This window comes from Pezoporus wallicus, unplaced genomic scaffold (genome assembly GCF_028554395.1).
Source record: "Pezoporus wallicus isolate ANWC-B61680 ecotype Strahan unplaced genomic scaffold, APGP_CSIRO_Pwel_v1 contig_3817, whole genome shotgun sequence".
Classification (NCBI taxonomy): domain Eukaryota; kingdom Metazoa; phylum Chordata; class Aves; order Psittaciformes; family Psittacidae; genus Pezoporus; species Pezoporus wallicus.
This window is the reverse complement of record NW_026635157.1, coordinates 7,625,942-7,652,549: the sequence shown is the minus strand read 5'-3', so window position 1 is coordinate 7,652,549 and position 26,608 is coordinate 7,625,942. Positions and strand designations below refer to the sequence as shown.

Genomic DNA, 26,608 nt, shown 5'->3' with positions numbered 1-26,608 from the left:
AATAAGTTTTACTCTTCTAACAGCTATTAAAAGATATAGTGTATGTGTAAAAGCAAGTTCTGCAACAACAGTATTTTGCCTATACCTCCCAAAACATGACGCAGGAATGACCCTTTAGTAAGTACTACTGGAGGTCAAGTATTACTCCTATTTACCTTTCTACACAGATGCTGGCAAACTAGTGTGATCTGAAATAGTTTTCTCAACTACAGTTAGGATAAGTGACAGTACTACATTTTTCTACCTACCAGTATTTAGTTTGGATAGGGCAGCTGGTTAACTCCCTAACAGTAAGGCCCATAAGAGGGCATACATATATATATATATGTGTGTGTGTATTTAACACATACACCTCTACCAAAGGTTTTCCTCCCCACCTCCCCTCCCTTTTTTCAAGGGCAGTATGCCATTCTAAGGGGCAAACTATGAACAATTAGACTTTTAACTGCATATAGTATTTAAGATTTGCTGTATCTATAGCAGACTGAGAAACATTCTGGTAATTCAAGCGTGTTAATGTCATCCTTAACATTCTGTAGGTTAAAAGTGTGCCTACCACTAAACTAAGTTTGTGGGCTTGTTGCTTTTGTTTACAAAGCCAACCGACCAAAACAATTGTAGGTTTCTTCTGCACTTTGGCTACAAAAATATTAGAAGCACACCTACTTAAAAATCAGCATTGAAGAAAGTAAGTGTCACTTCTCCCACCTTTTGCTAACTTCAGTTTTGTCACTGAGTTGTAACTTCAAATTTACACCTGCTATCAAATGGAGTACCAAAGAAAGGTATTCCATTCCAGGGCACTGTAACGGAGCTCACACTTTACAGAACTGTTTATAGTGTATCTGAAGTATCTTTACTGATTCAGGTTTTAATTTATCTTGTTTTACCTTTTGAGAGATTTTTGTGGTGTTTTTTTCTTGGCTTTTTTTTGCACAACTGTCTGTACGTATGCTATGACTGGATAACTACCCTTAAATACACTACTTACAAAGAGGCAACACAGAAGTAGTAATCAGTTTATAAAAAATGCTGCTCCAAGATTTCAGGTGTGCAGAGCTGTAAGTTTACTTCAGAATAAAACACAGACATAGGGGAGAATCAAAACTTTTAGAGTTGTACTTGACCATGTATTTGGACAAAGCAGAATTACACTGCATATAACAAACAGTAAAATTTCTTAAAAGTTGTTACAAATATTTTACTTTCTACCTGTACGATCATTAACATAGTTTACTATATCAAGATTTTTTTTTCTAAAGGCTTAAAACAAAAACAATCCCTCTAAACTACTTTCCAACAGTAAAATTTAAGTAAAACGCTTACATTCATTTGACAAAAAAAAAAAAACAACCCCAAAACAAAAAACATATTAAAAATGTTGGGTGGGTGGTGCAAGAGCTGCTCTTTCAGCTACAACTTTCTTCCAGGGTTATTCCTGTTGAAAGAAAGAAAACAGTCTTGTAAACCTTAATAACCCAAACGCCAAAACATGTTAAACATGACTCACCCCCCCTCTTATACACACATAATTACTTGAGATACTGCAAGATAAACTGTCTAATCTGCAATTCACTAAACTGTTTACCTTTTCCTCTTTGCGTCTGTCCTTTTCTTCATTATTCTCAATTGTTTCTTCTTCATCTTCCACAATTCCATCCCCTTGGTATTTGTCATGTGTCCACTTCGGACTGCTACCTGACTTTTTAAAGTTAAAACGCCCTCTGCCACGCTGGAAAGTACCACGGCCTCTTCCTCTTTTGGCCCAATAATCCACACCATCGTCTCTGTCATCATGCTACAATAATATCAAAGAACAAAGTCAGAATACCTCTTAAATGTACACCCTTAAATGTTAGTACTCTATTACTGAATTTATACTATACATAGAAAACAAACAAACAAAACACAATTAAGAGAGCTTTTTTAACAGTTCAGATCATAATAAATTGTTTTAAGAGCCCTTATTAGCTGTGGACCTACTCAAATGTTTGTGAGTACCAAATCAGCTACTTGTCACTTCAGTCAGAATAAAGTAACTAGCTTTGAGAATGAAGTATTGGCGATTTTAAAGAAGGAAGCTCTAGGAATGTGCTAGGATTTCTTATTTTTACTTTAAAGCAGAGATAGAATTCTTTATACTTATTAAGGGAGGGTAATTGAAGGGAGTTTTCAGAAACCTTGCTTCACCTGCGCAACACAGGGAAAATGAAGTTTAAACTGTTTAAATCTGACATGAACAACATTTGAGTTTCTTTGGTTCATTAGCTTTAATTTTGCTATCTTGCTACCAAATATAAGCTTACATAGTTTGGTTAATCTTCTGACAATCATCCTATGTGCTACATGAACATTACAGACAATTATTTTGTATGAAAAAGGTTTATATTTAGAAGAGTGAGGTACACTTTCTTCAACATCTGCTCTTTTTACTTGTGATTTGGAAAGAAATCTGAACTATTAAACACATACCACACCTATATAAAGCAGTTTATTAATAATTACTGTTAAGAGTAGTTAATGGGTGACTTTTTACTAAAAACACATTTTTAGGTATAAGAAAAATTTTAATAGCTACAATTACTTGTTCTAGCTATCACAGAATTTCTGAATTAACAGATTATCAGATCCTTCTGGTTACAGATCAGAAATGTTTATGTAAATGTGGGGAGACAGAGAAGAACTTTTTGTACAAACACCCAAATTGTGACTGCATTATTTCTTGGATTAACTGTTGATATATGTGACAAGATATAATGCTTTAGGAGAAGGTCTTATATTCCTTACTTAACTATTTTCCATAGTGAAACAATATCCTTAGAAATTTGCACTGTTAAGGAAATCACTGGAACAGAAGCTACCTGTTCCAACATACTACACTACTTACTGAGTGGTTACATCAACAGTCCTTCTTTCATAATCCAGATGTGGGAAAATGCAAAAGAAGGTGATTTTATGGCTATCACACTACTCAATAACAGAAGGACTGCTAATAACAGTCAGCCTACATACATCCACAAATATTGTCAGCTTTTCCTGATCTTCCACTATTGCAGACTTCCAGACATACATAAGACAAAACTTGAATGCCATATAGACATAAATCCAGGAAAACACAGCACAAGTCTTTCCCTTCAAAATTAAGTTTAGTAATTTTAGTCTGAATCTGCCTTCTTTCCCAATCACCGATGAAGGTTTTGGACATGAATTCTGTGTCAGGCCTCAGTTACTGCCACAGCCTGCTGTGAAACACAAAAGCTGCAGGACCAGGCACTCCCAACAACCCTGCTATCCTCACATTTATGTAACTGAAGTCCCTGTCTATACATGCATGCTACTTCTACACTTGTAGAAAGTTTGAAAAAACAAAAGCATGCATAAGGTATTGAGTTCTCCACACCCACCAAGAAGTATTTCTTGCTTTTTGGGGTATATTCAGGATCCCATTCCTCTTCCTTCGGTCTCTTCTGAAAAGTAGTATTTGAGTTGCTGGGACCAGTATTTGTTCCAGCAAAGACTCCTCTGGCTCTTCCTCTGCCCCTAATTCGAAACTGATTAACCAAGATGTCATTTAATCCATTTACATAAAACCACAAAGAAGAGTTCATGTTCTCCATTACTGAAAATAGCTTTCTGTGCTTAATTAGTAACTGCAAGTGTAAAACCATTTTCAATTTGGTATGTTACCTTAATCTATTCAAGCATTCACTTTGAAATAATTATTCTATTCAACTTAATTGAAACATATGAGTTCTTGACATAAATTGACCCACAACCACCAAAATGAAATTTCCTCTGACTGCTGGTAAACCAGTGTGTTGCAACAAGGGGTCAGAAGAAGCTCCTGAAGCTGTTCACAGACAAAAACAAACAGAAAAACTAGACTGAAAAAGGCAGAATACTGTCGGGAGAAAAGAAATGTGATTTATGGAGTCAGTCCATAAATGTAATTTATGGAGTCATAACAGTATTGGTTATGAGGAAGTGATTTTAGAATACATACAAACATTGCAGTTGTCAAATAAATATATCCACTTTGTGTTACTCATTTTCAACATTCAAAAATGTATGTTAGGCAAATAATATTTCAAATGAACAATTTATTACAATCAACAGCATATACTATACAGAGCAGAAATGCTTGAAGTGAAAAATAGTGTCCTAACCTTTATAATGAATTAAGAGGACTTCAAAATGATACGCTGAAAAATCTTACAGCAACAAAGAAAATACTCAGAATACACCAAGCAATATATACATTCCCCTCAGCATGTATATTTTTAGCTTGTAGGAAACATTAACTGAGAGTTTATATCCTCCATTCAAGGAGAGGACGAAGGTTAGGTTGGGAAGATAGACTGCTAAAACCTGCAGTTCCTACAGAACACGATTTCCGTAAACAGTCTAGTTTAACAGACAGAACTGGGGCTTCAGAATAACTTAACAAAAATATGACTGCAAATTAACTTCATTTATTAAAAATACGTAGTTCCATAATGCTCCAGCACTTCTACTGCTGAATTTATGCTGGACAGTTTTAAAAGTACTCTGAAATCAAAGAGGCTAAAAATCAATCTGGAAATGGCTCTTAAGACCTATCAAAAACTGGGGTGGGGGGTGGGTGGGAGAGGGGAAGTGTGTAAGAAACAAAAACACCCAAAATCCTGCTTAGAAAATCATCTGGAAAGTGGCAGACTATCACCAAAAACAAAATGCCACCTGTGCAAGAGAGGACACGTTACATGCTTTATTTCAAATAGCTTTGGAACCTTTATAGATTAGGGCACAACAAGAAGTATCATACCGGGGGAAGGGGGGGGGGGGGGGAGAGAGAAAAAAAAATGTAGAGATGAAATTGGAAGGATTTTTAACAAAGAACAGATGAGCATTTCCTGGTGTTAGGTCCTATGATCAGATTTCCTTCAAGGAAAATACCTACAGCTTTCTTTAACACTGTGTTGACACACTCCTCCCCACCAGGTCATGTTTCAGGCAAAGAACTACAGGATGTGAAATCTACTATGATGTTATATTTATGGGCTTACTTACTGCAAAGACCATCACAAAAAAAAAAGTATTTTATATAGGAAAATTCCTTTTATGCAGAAAACAAAAGTCTTCAGGAGCTGGATACTAATGACAGTGCCATTAGAAGATTCTACTTATCCTTATTTCTGTGTTCCTACTTTAAAACTATTTATGTTTTATGTATAAGAAACCTAGAATTAAATACTATAAATCTAGCAGAAGTGTTAGTGCAAAAATCTTTGCTGATTTAACATGAAACTGACAGCTTAGCTTAGAAGTCTCCTCCATCGACCAATCTATCTCTCCAAGTATATCAAGACTTTCTGCTTTGGGAAGGATTCATAACCAGAACATTTTATCTACTCCAAAGGGAAAGCAGTATTTACTGGAATGCAGCCACTCTTAGCCTAAACTACAAATTCCTACACTAGCTAGTCTGGATATTTCAGTACTACCCAGCCTATATCCCTGAAGAGAACATGAGTAACTCAACAGGTTGGCCTACTTAAGATTCTCCTGTCCAGGCACAGTTTGTTCAATAAGCTTATGTGTGACCATGTATGTATTCTCCATTAGGGAACATTAACCATTTATTGCATAGTCAGAACTGGCAGTCACCACAAGTTAAATTAGAAGTCTATTAAACTTCCAATTCGTATCTACTTAAATTTCATGTAAAGTAGCATCTTTTTCCAAATGCATACAAGCTGGTTTTTACAAAGCAGTAAGGCTTCCACCAATTACGAATTTTCTGACAGGAGAGGGGTTTTAAGCTCTATGTTGTTTAACTCAGTGCCACTAGCTCATATACCTACAGGCTATGCCGATATTGCCCTATTTTGATGCCTAGCATGCAAGGATTTATGTATTTATGCCACATAGATGCTTCTTAGTATAAATATATAAAATAAAAATATAGAGAGAGGAAATGCTGCATTTTTAATGCTAGAAATTTTGAATGTTTAATTTTCTTCTAAGTAGCTAAAGCTTTTCAGTTGGAAGATTCAAACCCTAACTCAAGCATTGCACACCCCACATGGATTTCAGAAACCCTCATGTGTAGTTCAAAAGTTTTTACACTACTGCAAACAATTCAATGTATACTTATAGCTGTCAATGCCTTTTAGCATTATTTAGTGTTAATTATAGGCTACATGAAGGAAATGCTATGAAAGTACAATATTACCCCTACCCATTATGTAAGTCTATTTGGCAGATTTCCTACCACCCAAACACTGAACTTTTTTTTTTTTTCCATTTGTTTTGGTTTTCTAAGGGCTTTATTTTTTGCGTGAATTATTTTGTATGTGTGTTTTGGCTTGGGGTTGACTGGGATTTTTTTGGTGTGGGTTTGGTATTTTTAGGTTGGTTTGGTTTTTTGTTTTGTTAAGTGTTCCTTATCTTTTCAAGGCCTCCTTTATTGAATCCTAGTCTTCCCTAGTACTTCTACATTTCTCAGTTAAGTATCAGTAATTACGTTAATATGGAAGTTTTAACGTTACGATTTTTCTTAAGACTGTGTGGTCAATGTGTTACTTTCCAAATCACAATGTTAAAACACATTCCAGAGCTAAATTAATGAGCTTTCATGCTCACTGTGGCTACTCCAGACCAAAGAAACACTGGGGAAAAAAAAAAAAAAACACAAAAAACCAACAACCCACAAGTATACCATCTCCTCTCCTGAATACAGCTGTTTCAAAGTTGATGTACATTTTTAAATATGTACCCTTCTCTACTTAACAGGTTGCAGGCATCACAAAAGAGGGCAAAACCAAACAAAGTGACATGGAAAGTGACAGAAGCTGCATGGAGTTAAGAGGTAACAGATCACAAGATTTCGTATTTACAGAAATGTAATTTTTCAGACCCTGTTAGGAAACAACATAATTATTAAAGAGCAAGGAAGAAGCCAGAAATAATTTTTCCCACCCTTACCTAGGGTCTTTAGTGGCATGCTAATGTATTTGCACACCAACTGCACACCAATTTGCTACTGGGCAGTGCTGGGGGAAAAAAAAAAAAACAAACCAAACAACTTTCCAGGTTTGGTATACCACATAAAGGAATTCAAAAATCACTGCTATGAAATCAGTCTAGCCTAGATAAGAATAAGAGAGCAACTTACAAAGGTGCCTCTTGGCCTGTTAACTCCTGCAAAACCAGAGTATTCTTTCTGTTCGTGGTGGGTTTTGAACTCTTCATCCCTTTCTTTCTTGCAATCCTTTTCTTCTCGAGAGCTGGATGAGGAAGAAGATGGGGAGGAAGATGGGGAGGACCGAGCACGGTCTTGATCTCTTTTTTGTTTACTGAAAAATAAAAAGATACACTGTGTGCTATTTTAAAAGTACTAGATAGTCTGTAACATGCTATACTAAAACAGGTCTCTTTTATGAAAAACTATCCCCCTTCTGGTCATAAAATCACACGTATGTTATGTACTTCAGGCATTAAGCTGCAGTATAGTTCCACTTTCCAGCCTCCTCTTAATACATTCAAATGCACTCAATGTGTCTTATTGCTAGTGAGTTGGAAAGCAGCAGTTTTCAAACTGCAAATACAGCTTTTCTACTTTTTGATGCCATGGAGAGATTCTGTTACTTTTAAGATTGCCTTTCTTCTGAGGCAAAAAAACAGAAGTTGAAGGCAGTTTTACAGTAACTTTACACAATTCAGTTTGCACAATTGAGAAGATATGGTGTGGGCTTCCCTACACAGATGGCTGTAGGGAATTAGCCAGTGGAAGATAATGTGGATACCAAAGTCAGTAAATGGGAAACAGAAAGCGTAAGTAAAAATTCATTGTATATTCAGTACAAAGCAGGGGAAAACATTCCTACAGCAAGACTTCTACTAACCCCATAGTGGTACTAATTTAACCCAAATTACAAGATTTTTAATATTCTATACAAAAGAAGGTCATACCTGAAGTAACTCTTACCACTGCTACACAGTATCCACTGAGATAGGCTAATATTTTTTTCTTAAGAAGAGCCCACTGGCTTTAGATAAAAATAACAATTCCCCTTCTCACCCATATTAAAACTTAAGTATCAGTAAGATTCTCATACTCTGGGTGTTATGAGTTGAAAAAGTGCGGAATCAAGCATAACGAACCAAAGTTCTTACACAAACTGTTTATAGAAATGTACTGCATTGAAGTCCAACCTCCTGATGTAGCCTGGATAATAGGACAGATTAATTTGTCATTTTTTTTTCAGTGTTAGCTTGCTATTCCAAAGTTTTTGTCCTCATCCACCATAAGCCGTGTAAAAGACAGATAATACATATTTGCTGTAAAACAAATAATTTTAATTGTTTAAATTTAAATGTTCCATTATACATTGAAAATTGAAAGCAATTAAGCTTACAATTAGAAAAGGCTAATTAGAAGCTAAAAACCTATAAACAGACTTCAAATATTTACCTGTCATCTTTGTAAGATTTGTAATCCTTGTAATCTTTGGGAGTTTTCTCCTGCTTTCTTGACCCACTGGATTCCCTGGAACCCTTTGAGTCTCCTCGTTCTTTACTTCGCTCTTTTCTACGTCGGTCAATGTCATGCCGAAGATCAGCAGAATCGCACCTTAATTTTTTATCTCCCTGTAAACAAATATGTATTTTGGAACAAAAATTTGAAATAAAACATCCAGAAGAGGAGCTGAATGAAAAGGCAAGCTGTGCATCTATTTTCAAAAAAGCATGACAGAATTTACCTATTTTTCAACAAACTCTTCAGCAGACAAACTGACTTTAAGTGAACGCCTTTTACATGCAATGGCTAGATCTAAAAAAAGAACAGCTAAGAATTTCAGTTTCAAACAAGCATTCCCATCAAGCCAACGGGATATCCGTTTTTTCATGCACACAGACTATAATACATGGTTTAGGAGAATGTTCAAGTATTCATTTCTTCTGGTGAATTGATTTAACAGAGTGCAAGTGCCTTCGTAATTCAATACATCATCATCTCAGTGCTTCCCCCCAACCCTTTCTATTCCTTGTTCTCTGGCAGTTTTGTGCCACAAAAATGATCAAGTTATGTCCAAGAAAGGTGGAAGAAGACCTGACCTTATATGCCACGTTATCAATATAGCAAAATCATGCTACATAAACCGGCTTCTTGGTAACAAGTTCTACTCAAAGGAAGGAAAAAAAAATGTTCTAAATGCAAGACAATAAATAAAATTTTTTTTTTTTGCATTTTTATACACAAACACCAAGATGAAGCTCAGATTTAAAGGGAAACAAAACACATTAAGTTTAGAAATACAGATGGGACTTTTACTTGGAACCTACTTTTTGACTTTCTTCTTTAAAGACTCTCTCTTCACCTGTTAAACGGGTATGCTTCCTCAGGGTACTCGGAGAGATGTCAATCCTCCTAAATGTAAAATAAAAACAGTGTCTTGCCATGTGTGTATGTGACTGTTCATGGCCTCAGACATTTCTTTTCCACAGAAAACTGAGAAACAAGACATTTTTGCAGTAGAACAAACCTTTTGCATATAAAGATCCACCATCAGAATAAAAAAAAGGAGACTAAAAACTAAAAACCTTGGCTCTGCTTTGTGTAAAAAATGCTAAACACACAAACAGGCAGTTTGATTTTTCACATTTTAAGTACACCTTTGAAGATGCAAGAAACGTTTAATCAGTTATTTCAAAAGATCAGTGTATGCAGCCACTTGAGAATCCCACAGCTGACATCAACACTACGATAACCTGCTGTAAAGTCAAAAATACTTAACCATTAAGGAAACTTGTGAAGTTGGATACTGAATATGGAGATAATATATCCTCACATGCAACACAAACGTAGTACACTGCATCATAAAGCACGTTCAGAAACTACATCTGCATGCCAACCTTCTTATCTTTCAGGCTCTCAAGAGTTTTCAAAAAAACTGCTGTAAATTAACACACAAAATACCCTAAAGTAGTATGAGATGGAATATTTCACACTGAAGAATAAAAAATGCTTGTACAGAGCTTCCTTTTGTCTTCAAGACATACGCCCCTCAATTTGAGCACTGCATGTGAGAAGAGTAAATATATCCCGAATGAGATACACAGGTAAAGGAGACACCTGCTACAAAGCCACAGATGGCTCACACGAGTTCTTTTAGGGAAGGGGGTGTTGGTGGGGGTTTCTGATATTTGTATTTACACAGAAATTGACACATTACTCCATAAGGATTAGAAAAATTATTTTGGGTTCCCAAAAGAAATAATAACAGACACTATCTGAAACACAAAGTGTCTACATATGGAGTTAACATATACCTATGTATTTCTGGGCTCTTTTGCCGAGTGCAGTGTTCTTCAGTAGCTTTTTGATATGCAGTGAACCTCTCATTTAGGGTCATTCCAGCTGACTTGAAGTATTGCTCTGTTGGTTACAATAGAAAAAACACTGTTTCATTAGTTTAATTCAACTGACATGTATTTTACTCCTGACAAAGGCAAGTAGCAGGCAAGAAACAAAGTATTTTCAATAAATTTATCAGGACAAGCAAATGTGGTGTTTTCCCTATTTTTACACATTCTGGAAACCAAACAAAGTAACAGCGCACAGCACCACTGCAAGTCTACTTATAACTATGCCATGACTGTATCATATCTAATTCAAGCTAATTTACAGATTAAACTTGCATTTTCAATAACATTTTTCTTTAATGAAAGAGAAAGGAGCAATGTCTTAACAGTAATACTTTGTCCATAAGAGAAAATGAAGTTATTTTGAGTCTTGAATACTTGCAGCAAATACGTTTTACTATTCATCTTTAAGTGTTTTCTCTCAATTAATGCTTAAGTAATATATGCTTCAATAACTACATGAATGACCTAACAAGTCATTTCTTCTAGGAATACAACTTCTTAATTTGAAGCTGTGATGATAAACAATCCAAAACAATTAACACACCTATATGTAAACAAATTCATGTAAGCATCTGGCATCTTGGCAAACTTGACAACTTCTGACAAATTTTCTCCTTCCTTCAGAGACAGTTAAATTAGCAACAGCAAAACTCAGTTTCTAAACCATCTCAACAAATGTATTTAAATGTAATATAGAAATACATAAAGTCATGAGCTATGAAATGTTACATATGAAGCAAGCTATCTGCTTAACAGGTCAACAGACATCTGTATCAACTTACCGCCCGGCATCCAGTATTTTCTCATAACCAACCATTAAAACTTGAAACGGCCACTACAAGGGTAGTGCCTCAATCATAATTCCACCAAACACAGGAATTTGAGCTAGCAACTCTGTTTTTATGCCATTTTTGCCAGGAAGACAGAAGGTTCAACTTTGCCTGTTTGGCATCTGTATCTTTCAACAGCTATTTTACTTTTGTAACATGGATTTGCCATTTCAAAACACATTCCAGGACCTAGTTACAATGAAAAAGAAAACATCACTGGGCATTTTCAGCTCTACATTAATAAAGAGCTGTTCAGACTGGTCGCATCACACCAACAATGAACATTACTTCCATTTGTCAAGAGTTACTAAAATCTGATCATAGACCACAGTAAATTTGAAACTTAAGGAGAAGTTCCGCTTTCAAAACCAACTCTAACTGTACACGTTCTAATAACTTTGACCAGACAGGCTGTTAAGCTGTTACATTTACGAGGTATTTAACATATAAGAGTTTACAGAAAAACAGTCTATACTGTGATCAGCATGTATGAGTTTCAGGAAAATTACTCCACCTACAGCCTACATATGTACCATATAAGCAAAAACTTACAGAAACTCTCACTGGATTGAGCCTTAAATCTCTGTACATCAGGGAAATAGACGCTTTCAAAACAAACTCTAAACAGGTGTCCCAAAAATATTTTTTTCTCCATCTAATACCTTATCATAATCTATTGTTGCTATTACTTTCTTCTTTATAATTAATTCAAAATGCAGATCATGTGACCTTAGTAATCTGAATTTTGCCAACAAAATGAGGCTTTCATTGGAATCTTAGCACGTGAATCTTTGCGATGTTGAAAGCTAAAGCATCTTAAAAATAATGCTTCGAGACAGATATGCTGAAACTGGTCACTTAAATAAGTCTTTTCATATTCCGTCTTTGTACGATGACACGGCAAAATTATTTTCACCATCAGGTTCTTCCATTATTATCTCAGTACATTAAACACAAGAACAACACAAGAGCCCAGTGAAATAAAGTAAATATGATGGCGAAAAAAGCATTTAAAGAACTCTCCAGACACCCTCACTGGATTTTAAGGAATTATCAGTCTTTCTCATCAGAAAACTTTGACAAAATATGAGCCTAAAGGAAACAGATCCACTTTGATGGTCTGGGTTTTGGGGTTAGGGTTGGGTTTTTTTTGGTGATGGTGGTGGTTGGCTGAGGGTTTTTTTGAGTTGCTTATACTAAGCAGCAGCCACTACTGATAAATCACAAATTAATTAGTGTATAATTCATTTTATGGAGTGTATATATATAGTGTATAATTCAATTTTATTTAGCCACTGCAAAGTTCCTGTAAGTGAAATTCCTGGCTCCAGCACTACAATATTGTAAAAAAGGAATAAAATTAAATGTCACACTGTATTTTAGTGTCATTTAGAGCACAATTTTTCTTAAATCTGATTGAGACAAAAAACCTGTTCTAGTAAGAACCTGGAAATCAGTTCTAGAGTGCTCCAAAAGGAATGCCATTGTACTGACAATGCAAAAGACACCTGTCAATCCACACTACACCACTTAATATAAAGTTGTATGTAGAGCCACTAAAATAAAACTAAATAAGACTGATGTAGTATGTTTAAAATACACTGCAAATATTCAAACTTCACATGCTACTTAGCTGAAAAACTTATCCAGAAATACTGTATAACCACTATTATGCCTCTACACAGCTTGTTGTGTTTTGTTGGAAGGTTTTAATACTAGCCTCTGCGGCAATTATTTTTCTGACTATTTTTACATGTACCTCAAAAGGAAGAAAATCTGACTACATCAACATTAAAAGACTGCTGAAATCTTCCTATGCTAGAGACAGCAAACAAGCTTAAATGAAGTTGTCAGACATGTATTTGGTACAACAAACTGAACACGTACCTTTGACATGATGAACCAACGACACAATGTGCTGAATAAATGACTCTGATGTGCTTTTGCTGGCCTGTGGCAACTTAATGTGGTCAAAGATGGATCGGAACTCTTGCTCCTTCTTGACGGAATGGACAAGTGTGCTAGCAAGCAGCCTGTCTTTAGTCAAGGAAGCAGGTCTAAATGCATCAACAAGAGAGAAATGCACAAAAAGAAACCACTAGTTTAAATAAAGATGAATGACACTGCAGGGAGGTGGAGAACCACACTGTAAAGTGGAGTAATTTACCTATTGGAATCATCAAGAGGTACTGGTGCCATTTTGAGTTTAACTTCAGGACGATGGGAGTCACTGGCTATCATTTTGATCCTAAGTGGGCTCTCCTCTCTGAAGGTGGATTTTTCTCTCGCATCCAGATTCTTGTGGAGAGGGGGACTGTAATCAAAGAGTTCTTTGAGCTTTTCAGACTTTACCTGCTCAGGTGACTGAGTTTCTTTCTTCATCATTTGTCTCTCCGAACTCTTGTCTTCTTCCTTGTGCTTATCTTTTGTTGCGCTAGGCCTTTCCACTACATAGCCAGTCTCCTTAGGCTTATAATTTTTCTCATCTCTAAATCCATCGTTCTCTCTATTGCCCTTGATTGGTATTTTAGATTTGTATTTGGCTCCTTCCTCCTCAGCATTCCGGTGAGATGCAGTAGGAAAATTTTTACCCTGATCTGCCAGGACAGACTTTCTGAACTGTCTGTAATCCTCTGTCTCCTCAGTGTCCTCCCCTTCAGAGTCATTAAACTTTTCTTTCCCAGGCTCTTTATCAATGAAAAAATCTAAAGTTTCCTGTTCCTCCCATTCCCTTTCTCCCTCTGTCCTCCCTTTTTCTGATCCTCTTTCCTTCTGGGCCTCCTTCTCCCTGGTATTACCCCTATCAAGCAGGTATACTCTAGACTCTTCATCTGTGTACCTGTGGACAGCAAAGAAGAGACTGGTAACTCTGGATTGCATTCATTCCAGTTCACTTGCATTCCTCTTTTGTGTCAATCCCACACCAAGAAGAAGAAAATACATTCCTCTGAGCAATTCAACTTCAGCATGCAACACTTCGTACACTAACTGTGCCCAGTGTCATCTACGTACTACTGGAGGCATTTGAAGAATATAATGCCTTTCTGCAGAACACACAGAAATTCTCTTCTTGAGTTTATAAAAAAAAAAAGCTAGTGGTTGGTTCTTTCTTAATCACTTTCTCTTACAGCAGTCTTTTTTTTCCATCAAATTCAAATGAAATGCGGTAATTTAGACTGCAATTCTTTTTGTACTTCTTTTAGTGCAAAAGTTAAAGGAATTACCATTTTTAAAAAGTGAATTATTTTCAAGATCCTGCATATTTCTAAAAGAATTCCAAAGTCTGACAGAGGCTTAACGCATTCACTATATTGTGTATAAGCAAGGAACCTTTAGAAGACAGCTCTCCTAAGCACAGAAACGCACCAATTAATTAGTACAGACACTATACACTATTTTCACATATGTCTTAATACATTCACTGACTCCAGCACATATAACTGAGAGGAAGTAATATTTTTGATCTTCTAAGCAGTGTATTTTTACATAATAAATCACTGACAAATTCATTTAAAAACCTACAATCAAATCTATATAGCACGGTCACAGCTTTGCTCTGCAAATCATTTTATGAGAAATCCACTGAAGTACCAGTCACATTAGAAAGGAACTCTAAGGAAGATTCTTACAACTTTTAAAAATTACTACTCTATCAAATATTTTAAGAGCAAGTTGGAAGAATTTTACGGTAACTGGAAAATATACACTGGATTTTAAATACTTCATTCTTTCACATGAGTGGTATTCTTGGAACAGAATTCTAAGACCTACTCTTTTCCGTAAGTAATACAAGTCAAGGCATCAAAGTTGCACCACACAATTAGCAATCAATGCTGTTTACGTTAACAAAGAAATCATTGTACCACATCTGCATTTTTAGACTTCCAAAAAATTTACACTTCAAACTACACAAAGCATTAAAATTTTAAAATACTTGAACAGAATTCTTTATCAAAGAAGCCAAGTCTGATGCACTCAGTAAATGGAGCATAAGAAAATACACTGTAAAGGAAAAGCACAAACCAATTTTTCCTCAAGGATACATGTCCCTATCTCCACTAGCTGACAGTCAAGAATTTGAAGCATCTTATGAGGAAAAGGCATGTTTCCAGCTAAATTCCAGCCAGACTAAAATTCGTAATATTTATTCCACAGTATTCCTTCCATATTGTGTTTTCCAAGGCACAGTGATGATCTTGCCTAAACTCTACGACAGGGAGCACTTTAAAAAGGCAACATTAACTTATAATTTAATCCTTACCTTTTCATAAACTTTCCACCTTTTGCAGTTTCCTGATCACCACCCTCAGGATAAAATGACCGTGCTCGAGCCTCCTCACGTGGAGCACTCTGTGATGGGATTGTCTTTGCAGGGCTTCTCCTCGAAGGGATATGATGCAGTGGGCTATTCTGAGAAGGACTATAACGGCTAGAACCATTTCCAAGAGAACCAGAGCCAGACCTCTCAGGACTATGTTGAATGGAATGGGAATGTTGAGGTGTGTCCTTTGCTGAGTGGGCTGTACTAAGCAAAGGGGCATCGGAGCAAGATGAACTCTGACTAGGTGGGGTGGCAATTGAAGGACTATGGGGTGACCTTGGACTGTTATCATACGCTGAAAGGCCAGGCCAAATGTCGCCAGAAGCTGCTGATGATTTGTTAAAATCGTCAAGAGACTCTGATGGGTCATGTTCAAATGTATCTTTCTGTTCATCTTGTGATTTATTTTTCAAGGGGCTATCTTGCAAAGGAGCCCCTTCAGTTTTCTTTGCCTGCTTTTCCAGAGACGCGCGTCTTTTGGAAGAGACAGGTGATTTGCTGTATGGGGATGAAGAACGAGATGAAGAGGACCTTGGGGACCTGGAAGATCTGTAAGATCGACGAGATCTGCTCCGGGATCTCTGAGAAGACACAGACCTTCGCTTTGGACTTCTGGAACGTGAACGGCCCCTCCTAGGACTTCGGGAGTGTCTTCTGTTCCAGACAGGCCTATAGCCTCCACGATGGTATCTACCACCTCCTCCTTGATAATACCCTCTACCTCTTCCTCTGTAACCATAGGGACGTCTCATTCCTCTAGTATTTCTGTAATCTCTGCGATAATCTCTAGAATAAACACGATCCCTGCTGCGAGATCGTGAATACGTCCTTGACCGAGACCTAGAACTAAAATTAGAAAGCAAACATTAATATCTGACAATTGGAGAGTTAAAAAAGAAAAAGCGCCTTGACACTAAATGCTACATTTCTCAAATGCAAACAGAATGGTAAAGGAAGTGGACTAACAGCCTTAAGGTAACTTCTACAATCTATTTATTAGTCTCAAAGGGCTATAATAAATGAATAAATGTATCTATCTAAGGACTGTGAAACTTAGACTTCAGCAACACATAATTAAGACATTACTAGCTTCAGTGGCCTGCTCTGCCATTTAATCAGAGATTATCATCACTCTGGAGCATGCCATTCAATTCCCCAACCACGATTCACAGCCTGGAACATGAAGTTACATGACCGCCTGTTTAATATGCCAGGCTGTGGACAGCAGCTGAGGCAGAAGTAAACATTCAATTCAGCCACTGCTTTTATGGAAGATGATAATGCCCGCTAGTAAGAAAGATGAGGAAAAGGCTGGAGGCAACTGAGAAGACAAGATAAATCAAAGTTTATTTGCTGAAGCCTTAAGTTCTCCAGATCTGAAAAGCTGCATGAGAAATACAGAACAAATCACAGTGAAAATACTAGCGAAAGAAAACAGGAAGGAAGAAGGAAGAACCAAACAAGCCACAAATCATGAAGAAACATTAGGATTCTGAAATTATCTTGAGATACAGGAAAAGAGAATAAACAGCCAAGTATTAAACAAAGTAATTGAAATAACATTCAAAGCAGAATTTATCTACTACCTAAAATGAAGTAAAATCCCAGGCTCACTTTCGCCGCAGCATCATGCAAATGAAAAATTAATTTCCAGACAACAACAAATACACTAAACCATCTTTCAATGCAGCAAGACATCAACTTACCTGTATCTCTTTTTTCTAGAATGTGATCTGGATCTTGACCTAGAGCTGGAATGAGATCTGGACTTTGATCTTGAAGAATGTGATCTAGAGTTAGATCGACCCATTTTTCCCAGTAGATATACTCCTTACCAAAAGAAAAGGCAGTGAGGGGAGGGGGTGGAAAAAGGGAAGCAACTATTTAGAGTACATGTAAATCACAAATGAACAAAATTTTTATATCCTAAAATGAGGTTACAAAGAGATATAACATTTCCTAAACCAAAGAACTTTGAAGATAATATGAATACATGGAAAACTCAACCACGTTTTAAACAATTTAAAAGAGCTACAGTCTATGTGGTTTGTCTGAAAACATAAAAGTATAACAGTAAAAGGTTTTCTAGATTTAATTGCAAACTGATCCTGTAGGAGAGGAAGCAACATAAAAACCCCAACATTTCTGCAAATTGAGGCAAGAAATAAGTCTGGACAATTACACGTTTTTATATATTTTAAATAAAATCCTTGCTGTTTGTATTGTTTATAGTTTCCTTGCATTTCCAACGCACTTATCTTTCTCTGAGAGGACTTCACAATCCTCTAAAATGTACCTTTTACATAAGAAAAAAAAAGCCCCAAATTATTCTGTACAGCAGTTGTTGGTTTGAGCCAGGGGTATTATTTCTCTTAACCACACATACTAAAGCTAATCACTCTGATCCGATTTTCCACCAGTCAATATGCCCACCCTGAATCTTTCTAGGTTAACTTCACTTTTTAAATTACATGTAAAGTGAAGTTTTTAACAGCTACTTCAATAACATGGCTTGCTACAGAACTCACCACTTTTCAGCTCAAATTAAGCTATAAAAACTACAACTGATTATAAAGCAATGAGTCTTAAAATAAATTCAGAATTTCTTATGTACATTCATAAAGTATTTAGAATTAGTGCTAACCATAAAAACATACAAACCTTTCCTTTTCAGATCAGAGATTAAAAATGCCCAATTTAATCAATAAAAATCTTTAACCCATTACCATTTTCGTTTGAAATTGCCCAGCTTAAAAAAGCAAATAAAAAAAGCGGTCACATTAGACAACCTGAATATAAACTGAGAATAAGTGACTACACAATTTCAGGCCTTTGTATGCTTAGCACCTCTAATCATCATAACTTCGTAATAATTACAAATTGGAAAACCAAACAGTCAGCTTTTGTATTGCGAACAGGCATGAAAGCCTAAAATCACTGTGTTGAGCTTTTATTTTCAATGCAATAAGCACTTTCTGTCACAAGGTACTTTACATAATTGAAATATCACTCAGGTAACAAGAAATATTATATAAGGACAAATAAACAACATTGGAGCTTAATTTAAAGTTAAAAAAAAAAACAAAACAAAACAAGAGATTTTAGAAACCTGTAAGAGAACCCAAAAGAAGCAAGCAGATCAATCTGTCCCCTGTCAACTGGTCCCTCCTGCCCCAGATGACTTCTGCCACCACAGTAGCACAAGAGTTTGCATAGCCTCAAAGAGATGTAACCTCATCTGAAACTAACCCAGCAAAAAAAACAATTTTAACCTAACTATCTTTCCATTTAACTAAGAAAAAGAAGTATTTACCTCAGAGAAGAGTAAGATGTTGAATGCTGTCTTTTACTGGCTCCTTCTATTAAAAAGCAAATTTGTATAACCTGTACTCAGAAGATGATTTCTAATTCATTGTATTCAATTAAACTCACAGAAGACTGCTTATAATCTCTTACGGTTATCTACTCATAGGCAAGATAAATGTAAAGGGTTTAAATTGTTGTAAGACATGAGAATCATACGAAAAACAGGTTTTTTGCTATTACAAGTAATTTTCAGGCCAAACTTCAGACCTACAGTAAGTTTATAATACAACCCAATCTTATCTTTAAAGGAAAATTGTTCCATTTTCCTTGTACTGAACAATAATATTTATACATTTACATTCTACATTCGACAAATATGTACATACTGTAATAGTTAACCTTTACAAAAGATAAGCTAATTTCAGAAAGTTTTATATATTGTAGTGTCTTACCGCAAGCATAGATTTTAAGAAAACAGAATCAATTCTCATTTTAAATGGTTGGGTACAATTAGAACATTTCAAAATACAATTAAGTTAATCTTACCTCAAACTGTCGGTTGCTGCCAGTGAAGCAATTATTTCAAAGATCTCTATTTGTGCTTTCAGCAATACTGATCCCTATAGAACATATAAAAAAAGAGACCATCAAAGACGTGAATTTTTACTAAAGGGCAGGTACTACCTTTTGCTTACATGGGTTAATCTGTTTATCATTAAAAGACAACACATGAATTGGCAAATTTACTCCTGGATTCAGCAAAGCTCCATGTTAAGACTGGAACAGTTCCAGAGCTAGCCACTGCCAAGGGGCAAATCCTACTCCCCTTCCATATATGATCACTCCTCCTTCGGCCTTGCTTACAGGGCTGTACTACACATTATCCTCCCCTCCACAACAGCCCTAACACCCTTCAGGTACTTCAGTGTGCAAGCTCTTGACACCAAGAAATGGCTAAATGGCCAAATTATAGAACTGGCCTAATGAAGGGCCAAACAAGTGCCAGAGCTGGATTATGGGGGAAAGAACAGCATACAGCCAGAAAGAGGGAGCAAAAAGGACAGTGGCAAACTGTCAGAGCAGTCAGAACTCTAACATCCAGCTTCACAATAACTGGAGCTGGTTTTTTTGGGGGTGGAGGGGGGGAGAAAAAAAAGGAAAATGAAAAAAAGGGATGAGGACTTAGGACAACAGTGCAAGCTTTAGGTTTCTTTTGCAACATTTATATTGTTATACCTTCTTGTGTGAAATGTGTACTTAAATAACCAACAAATCCTTTAAAAAAAGTTCTTTCACCTGTATACAGAAACAGAGCATAACTGTAATAATGAAGCTAGTCTCAAATGTACAAACTTTTCACTAGCCTCAGCTTTTAATTACCTCAAAGCCTTAAGACCATGCATATATTTGTAGCCTCACTCAGCATAAAGCAAACTTTCCAATTCCAGTAAAGCAACTCAGAATTTTGTTCCAGTTCAATACAGATGAGAAGGATCTCCCAGAAATGCTTCAAGTCAACAATTTATTCATTAAAGCCAAAACTGCAAGGCATCCACTGCTCCTAAGTGACACTTTCACACTTGTTCATAGATGCTTTCAATGTTTTCTTAATCTAAAAGAAGAAACGTAGCACTTGTGCTCATAAACACTGCTTTCAAAAGTCCACTTACCATTCACTAGTAGTGACCAAGATATTTCCAATTTCTACAAAACATATGCCTTAATAAGATTAAGTTTTTACTTCTCATCATCAGCAAGCATGAGTCTCTGAAGGAGCACAGTAGTGTATCGGACCATTTCAGATCTTGTCTAGACAAAAGGTGAGATGGTATTAGCTAGCAAAGGTTAATTAAGGCATTCAGAAGTCTAGTACAGAAAAAGTAACATAAACTGCAGCTAAATAGAAGCTCGGTCTGAGATTTTAAATCAGTATTTACATCATCTCTACTTCTGACTTTTAAAAACAGTCTGTTGGTGTTAGCTGAAATCTAAAATCCTAATTTAGACAAGTCTTTAGATCTTGGGGATCTATAACAAGATAGTTACTTCACTTTTAAAACCTCTAGGCAAAAAACAGGATCTTAAACTACCACAGCTTAACCTCTGTCAGTCAGTTCCGCAGTTTCAGGAATCTTTTCCATCAACTGGCGAAGCCAAGTAGCCGCCACACTTTTGTTGTGGTTTTTTTTTCCCTTCAGCCGCCATTGGATACACCACGTCCAACGCTGGCAGCCACCACCCTTCTCACTAATTTTCTTCCCCACACACACACACAGAAAAGTATGGATATAACATTAAAAAAAAAAAAAGCAGCTTTGAATAGAAAACAAACTATTGAATAAAAAAAAAAGTCAACTACTTGTAGCTTTTATTTCCATTTAACTGAAATAGATAAAAGCTTGACACATAAAACCCCCTTTTTGCAAACTCTCATAAAAATTAAAAGACTACACAGCTGCATTTCAAATAAAGGTTTGTCTGTGTAAATGTCCTCACAACATGCAAAAATCTAAAATTTTGTTAACCTCTATTAAAATTAATTTAGAAAATAATGGTACATATAGAAATACATAGGGATACAGCTCCTTTATAACAGTAAGTTTCTACATGCTTCACTTTCACAAAAAAAAAATTCAAAAAATACACATTCTTTCAAAAGCATCACAACAACAAAATACTGTTTCATGGTGTCAAACAAAATGCCCTACAGCCTCCTCCTGTAGGCTCTCATGCTCACTGTCCATCTGTAGTGGCTCCACCATGTCAAGTAAGGGTGCGAGTGGTAAAGGGCAATGAAAAAAGATGACACCACTACCACTGAGTATTTCTGAAAGAGGACCATGACCTCCAGGAACATGGTCTATGTCTGAAACACCACATGCTTTCCTGCAACATAAACTGCTTTTCCCCATGCTTTCTGCCCTAAGCATGTGAAAGGCTTTTCCCATATTTAGGGCTTGGCTCTCAACCACTTCACTCCTGTGTTAGAAAATCTGGGTATTATAGAGGAAGCTGCTGTAGCTCCATATTATTTTAAACCAGAATAAAATGGCACTCCTATCTTAAATTAACAATCCCACCTGTCCTATCCTTTGTTTCCTCCCATCCCTGATTATGATCTCCCTTATGACAGGGCAAGTATTTCTGCAGCCACACAGTGCATTAGAAAAACATACGGACCACCTCGATTAGCTTCAATACAAATGATATTTCTGACACAGTTTATGATGCAGTCCCAGAAATGCTTGGGCCAACACAGGGAAGCTGCAATAGCATCCAGACAGGACTGCTTCTTTTGCCTGCACTGCAGTCTTAGCTTCCTTGAAACTATCCCAGTGAAGCCACCAGCAGCAACAAACTTGGAAAATAAGCTTTTTATCAGTACTTACAAGTAGCTTAAAAACAAAACACCCAAGAACAAAAACCAACAACACACACCCCCTCCCCCCTGTGCCCAAAGAACCAAACCTTAACACGGAAACCTAGACTTTATTAAGAAATGAGTAGTCCATTACCTGTCAGACAGTGAATCACATCACGACCAAAGACAGTCAAGATAAGTTTCTTAATGACTTAATATCAAAATCTTTGGGCGTCTTTAATAAGGCTCAGACAACAAATGTAATAAAAAACAAACCCAGCAAACAAAATACACAATAGAATAAGGCTTATCCCATCACAAGCAACACAATAATGAGAAAGTAAATGCCACTGTTAGCATTTGCTATGATCGAAAGAAAAATCAAGACAAAAAAAATTGCTTCAAATTCCTTTTAAACGTTATTTTTAAGAGTCCTTTTTACACCACTGATGTTAAAGTTTTCTCAAGTACACAGACTACAGATGCAACTTATCTGTTAAGCCATTTTAAAAGTTCTCCAACACATGGAAGTTTCTGAAGACACTTCAGCACAGTCATACCCATTTACACTAGCAAAACAATGCTTCCTCTTAGCGTCATTATTTTAGCAATCCCTCATAGTTATTTAGTAGTCTACACTTCTCTTGCTTAAGCATTAGTTGAAAGCTGTCAGAAAGATTTAAATCAAAATCTTGTTAAGGTAATTCACAAGCTGTTGCCAAAATGCATTTTCATTCAAAGATTCAGGCTTCAAAAGCAACAAGGATTACACAATGAAGACAAAACAAAAGGGGATAGAACTATCTTCATGAAATCCCCATAGAATTTGAATATTCTCTCATAATACACCTATGGAATTAAAGAAAGCCAGTCTGATTGAAACAGTAGTGTAAGGCATCTGTTGAGTGCTTGTACATCTGCTATACTTTTTCATTCACCCTTTATCTCCGTCGCACTTTTTTAAAGCATTACAGACTTAACAGCGGCATACCACAAATAGAATAGAATGCATTTTGTTAGTGATTGCAAACCCATGCTATTCAGATCATCAATAACTGAGAATCCCACAGATACTAAAATGCCATAGCAAATATGCCCAAATTATCTTGGAATCCACAAATAAGAGCTGGGAAGTGTATTTCCTCTCTATTTTATATTCTTGGTATTTATTATCTTCATAATACCCACACAGCTACAAAGACAAAACAGACCCATTTAAGAATTACAGCATGAAAAGTCAACTGGAACAATAAAATATACAAAGGCCTTTTATTTCCCCAGTTCATTCATTTCTTTATAGAAAACAATATAAAACATTTGCAAATAAAGTCAAAACCCAGCATCTTAGTAGTAGTGAAATCAGCTCTGCAAAACCATCATATGATTGTTAGCTGCTCTTTTATGTAATACCAGTGGCAAACAAAAGCATGTTTCTCCTCTAACTAAAACCACAGAAGTCAAAGTGACTATTTCTAAGGATTTTGTCAATACAAAAAAAGGAGTTAGCATGCTTTTGGATACACATTGTTTTGGGTTGCCATTCTTGTAATTTTTTGTTTTAAACACAGTGTTTTCAACTGCCCTTCACATGTAGTTTCCACAATCTCTTCGCAACAAGCTATGAGCATGCTGCAGGAAAGGCTATCTTCCCTTCCTCATCTGTTCCAAGACTGATAGTCATATACGTGCTTGGTGAGCTGGGGCAGTCAACTGACCCAGAATAAAATTGGTCTCACAACTCTGGACAAAAAGACAAAGCTGACTCTTCAGCCACATCACCTCCCATATCCCATTTACCACAAGGCTGCATGGAGGCCAGTGCCAGCACAATGAACAAGACAGCAATGAACTTTTTCAGAATACTTTTGGGAGAAATGCTCACCCAGATAAACTGAATACAGCTGTAATCCAAAGGCTCACTTTCTTCAGTAGTTTCCTTCACCTATCTCCACTATTTGTAAACAAACCCCAAATGTTCTCTGGCATTCCTCAAAGCCCTATGCCACAATCTCTCCTTGACAACCAGCCTGAATCTAATCCATCCAAATACATACACCAGAGCTTCAAAGAACAGACCTTTACTGAATTCCTACAATCACTCCAAGTTTTCTGCATCCCCCATGGTACATGCTTCCCCCTACATCCCCCAATAAACAATCCCTCAACCACAGCCTTCACCTGAGGATCCATTCCACACAGTCAGGCCCACTAAAGCCTTGCTCAAGCCATGGACCCAGCACTCAGAAGAGAGGCAGTCCCGCACCAGATACTGATATATGTAACCCATTAAACCTCTTCCTGCCATTCAGCACAGCCTATCACTCAACATCAAAAGGGATGAGTAGGAAGAAGCAATTCCTTCTCTACCTTCCACAACAAACTGCATGGAGTGCAACTTGGAGCCAGAGCCTTTACCCCTTCATATTTCCCCCACTTTTGTCTAAAGCGATGAATTATCAGAGAGGAGAAAGATGAGAAAGGAGGAGAAAGACAACAGCTAGACAGCATTTTCCTGGAACCCCACTCTTTGAACAAGCCTTCCCACACTGAGAACAACTATTCTAAGAGACATTTTTATATACTTGCAATAAACCAAACATTACTCAAGCAGTGACTACTTGCAGTGTCAAGAACTCCTTTGTTTTGCATGCCCCCGCGTCCTTGTGTAGTAAAATTTAACTGCTAGTGTTGCGGCATCTCCTTATCTCCGAGATAAATAAGTGACAAGTTGTACTGACTCGGTAAAGGATCACCATGACACACAAAAAGAGAATCTGATTTTTAAAAGAAAATCAGAGGCAAAAAAGTAGGCGGTTTACAAAGTAAATGAAAAATAAAGGACAAGATCCTGCAAAGGTTGTATACTACAGCACGCTCAACACCGGGAACACAACAGCCCCTTTCGGCAAGGGGCATAAAACCCACTCCAGCCCTTCACCTGCCTTCAGAAATGCAGGCATTTCTAAACAGGAAGGTTAAGGCGCAGGGAGGCAACCCGGAGCACATCATTAAAGGCACAAGCGCCTGAACCGCAGTTCATGCCCAAAGGGAAGGAAGTTCCTCCAACGAGCGTATAAAGGCTGATCCAGCACTGGGAAGCATCCTTTCACCCCAGCGCCTTTTCCCTCCCGGAGTCACACCCACGAGCGTTAACAGGGAGGTTTTGTTCCCATAACCATAGCTGCACGGCGATCTCCTCAGGCCTGTCTCCCACAGGGAGGGCGAAAAGGTTGCCAACCCAGGCCGGCCAGGGTGGAGGCCCAGCGGGCCAGGCCGCACCTTCCACCTCCCCCCTCCCGCGCCCGGCTTCCAGAAGCCGCGAACCAGCGCCACGGCTGGGTCCCGTCGCTCCTTCCCTCTCTACCTTCGCTCACCAGGGCGCCGTCCAGGCCGACGGAGGAGCGACGCCGGCTCGGCCCGACTCCCGCAGAAGGCGGCAGCGGCAGCCACGTCAGGGTGGTGTCGGCGGCCGCAAGGCCCCTCCCCGGGGCAGCGGTTGTGCCCGTCGCCCCGGGGACTGGCGCGACCACTACAAGAGAAGGAATGGCGGGGTGGGGGGACGGGACGCCGAGGATAATGGCTGCGGAGCGCCGAGGTCACGCGGCGGGGAAGGGCGGGACGGCGCGCAGGCACCGCGCGGTACAGGGGGAGGGGAGGCGGGAGGCGCGACAGGGGTTTGGGGGGAACTGCTCCCCCCGCCATCTCTGCCGCGGCTACGCACACCACCGTCCTGCAAAACCTCCCCGCGGCCCCGTCACCTCCACCCTTCCTCACCTGTCTGACGGAACTGCCGGCGGCCCCGCTCCCTTATCGCGGCTCGGCGGCCATTTCCCGTCTCACCGGAGAAAAAGACGCGGGGCCCAAAGGGAAAAAGAAAAAACCACCATAGAGAGCGGGAGGTGGGCTGCCGCCGCGGGGCCGTCACTTCCGCCCTGGGCGGGAAAACACCGGCACACCTCACCGCCCCAGCGCCATCTTGGTTTTGGGTAGCTATCCGCAAGGAAGATGGCGGCACGCCGTGCTGATACTAGACGGCAGGTAGCCCCCACCTCCCCTCCCCCCGCGTGCCCGTGCCCGTGTCCCGGGCTGAGCGGAGGGGCTGCGCGCTCTGTGCCCCACAGGCTGCAGCTCGACTACTCCCGAAGCACCACGAGTAAAGCTGTCATCTTTTACTTTCTACCTCCCCCATCAAAGAGTGATCCGAGGGGTCGGGCCCACGGCCACGGCCCGGTTACCTGTGGGCTGGGGTGCGCGCCCATCCAGGAGAGCTGCTTGGGCGGGTTTGTCTGCACGGCGGGGCGCAGCGGGCTGACCACCGTCCAGCGGCATTGGCGCCTGGTGCTCCCGCACGGCAGGAAGCAGAGCGCGTAACTGCGGCGC

General features: G+C 38.3%; 1 protein-coding gene across 11 annotated transcripts; it reads right to left on the bottom strand.

Moving 5' to 3' along the window:
* Positions 1 to 1,043: 1,043 nt before the first annotated feature.
* On the bottom strand, positions 1,044 to 26,608 carry BCLAF1 (BCL2 associated transcription factor 1). Of its 11 annotated transcripts, none has more exons than XM_057407766.1 (14): positions 26,464 to 26,598; positions 20,538 to 20,676; positions 19,414 to 19,487; positions 17,268 to 17,391; positions 15,502 to 16,407; positions 13,408 to 14,079; positions 13,128 to 13,297; positions 10,315 to 10,420; positions 9,328 to 9,412; positions 8,456 to 8,631; positions 7,157 to 7,337; positions 3,405 to 3,551; positions 1,589 to 1,798; positions 1,044 to 1,438 (listed from the first exon to the last, which is right to left on the bottom strand). In XM_057407766.1, the coding sequence occupies exons 4-14, from the start codon at positions 17,369 to 17,371 to the stop codon at positions 1,433 to 1,435; spliced, it is 2,763 nt and encodes a 920-aa protein (XP_057263749.1). In that variant the 5' UTR covers positions 17,372 to 17,391; positions 19,414 to 19,487; positions 20,538 to 20,676; positions 26,464 to 26,598; the 3' UTR covers positions 1,044 to 1,432. The 11 variants fall into 11 exon arrangements, with proteins under 11 accessions (XP_057263749.1, XP_057263739.1, XP_057263723.1 ...); XM_057407756.1 differs by lacking the exon at positions 26,464 to 26,598 and adding an exon at positions 26,003 to 26,222; XM_057407740.1 differs by lacking the exon at positions 26,464 to 26,598 and adding an exon at positions 25,593 to 25,832.

What these genes read in the sequence shown, in the direction of transcription:
- BCLAF1 (XM_057407746.1), bottom strand. Translation starts at nt 17,371, where the DNA reads ATGGGTCGATCTAACTCTAGATCACATTCTTCAAGATCAAAGTCCAGA. An exon ending in TCTAGAAAAAAGAGATACAG is followed by an intron (nt 16,408 to 17,267) that starts GTAAGTTGATGT and finishes TTCTAATTTTAG; the next exon opens with TTCTAGGTCTCGGTCAAGGA. An exon ending in GGTGGAAAGTTTATGAAAAG is followed by an intron (nt 14,080 to 15,501) that starts GTAAGGATTAAA and finishes TGCTGTCCACAG; the next exon opens with GTACACAGATGAAGAGTCTA.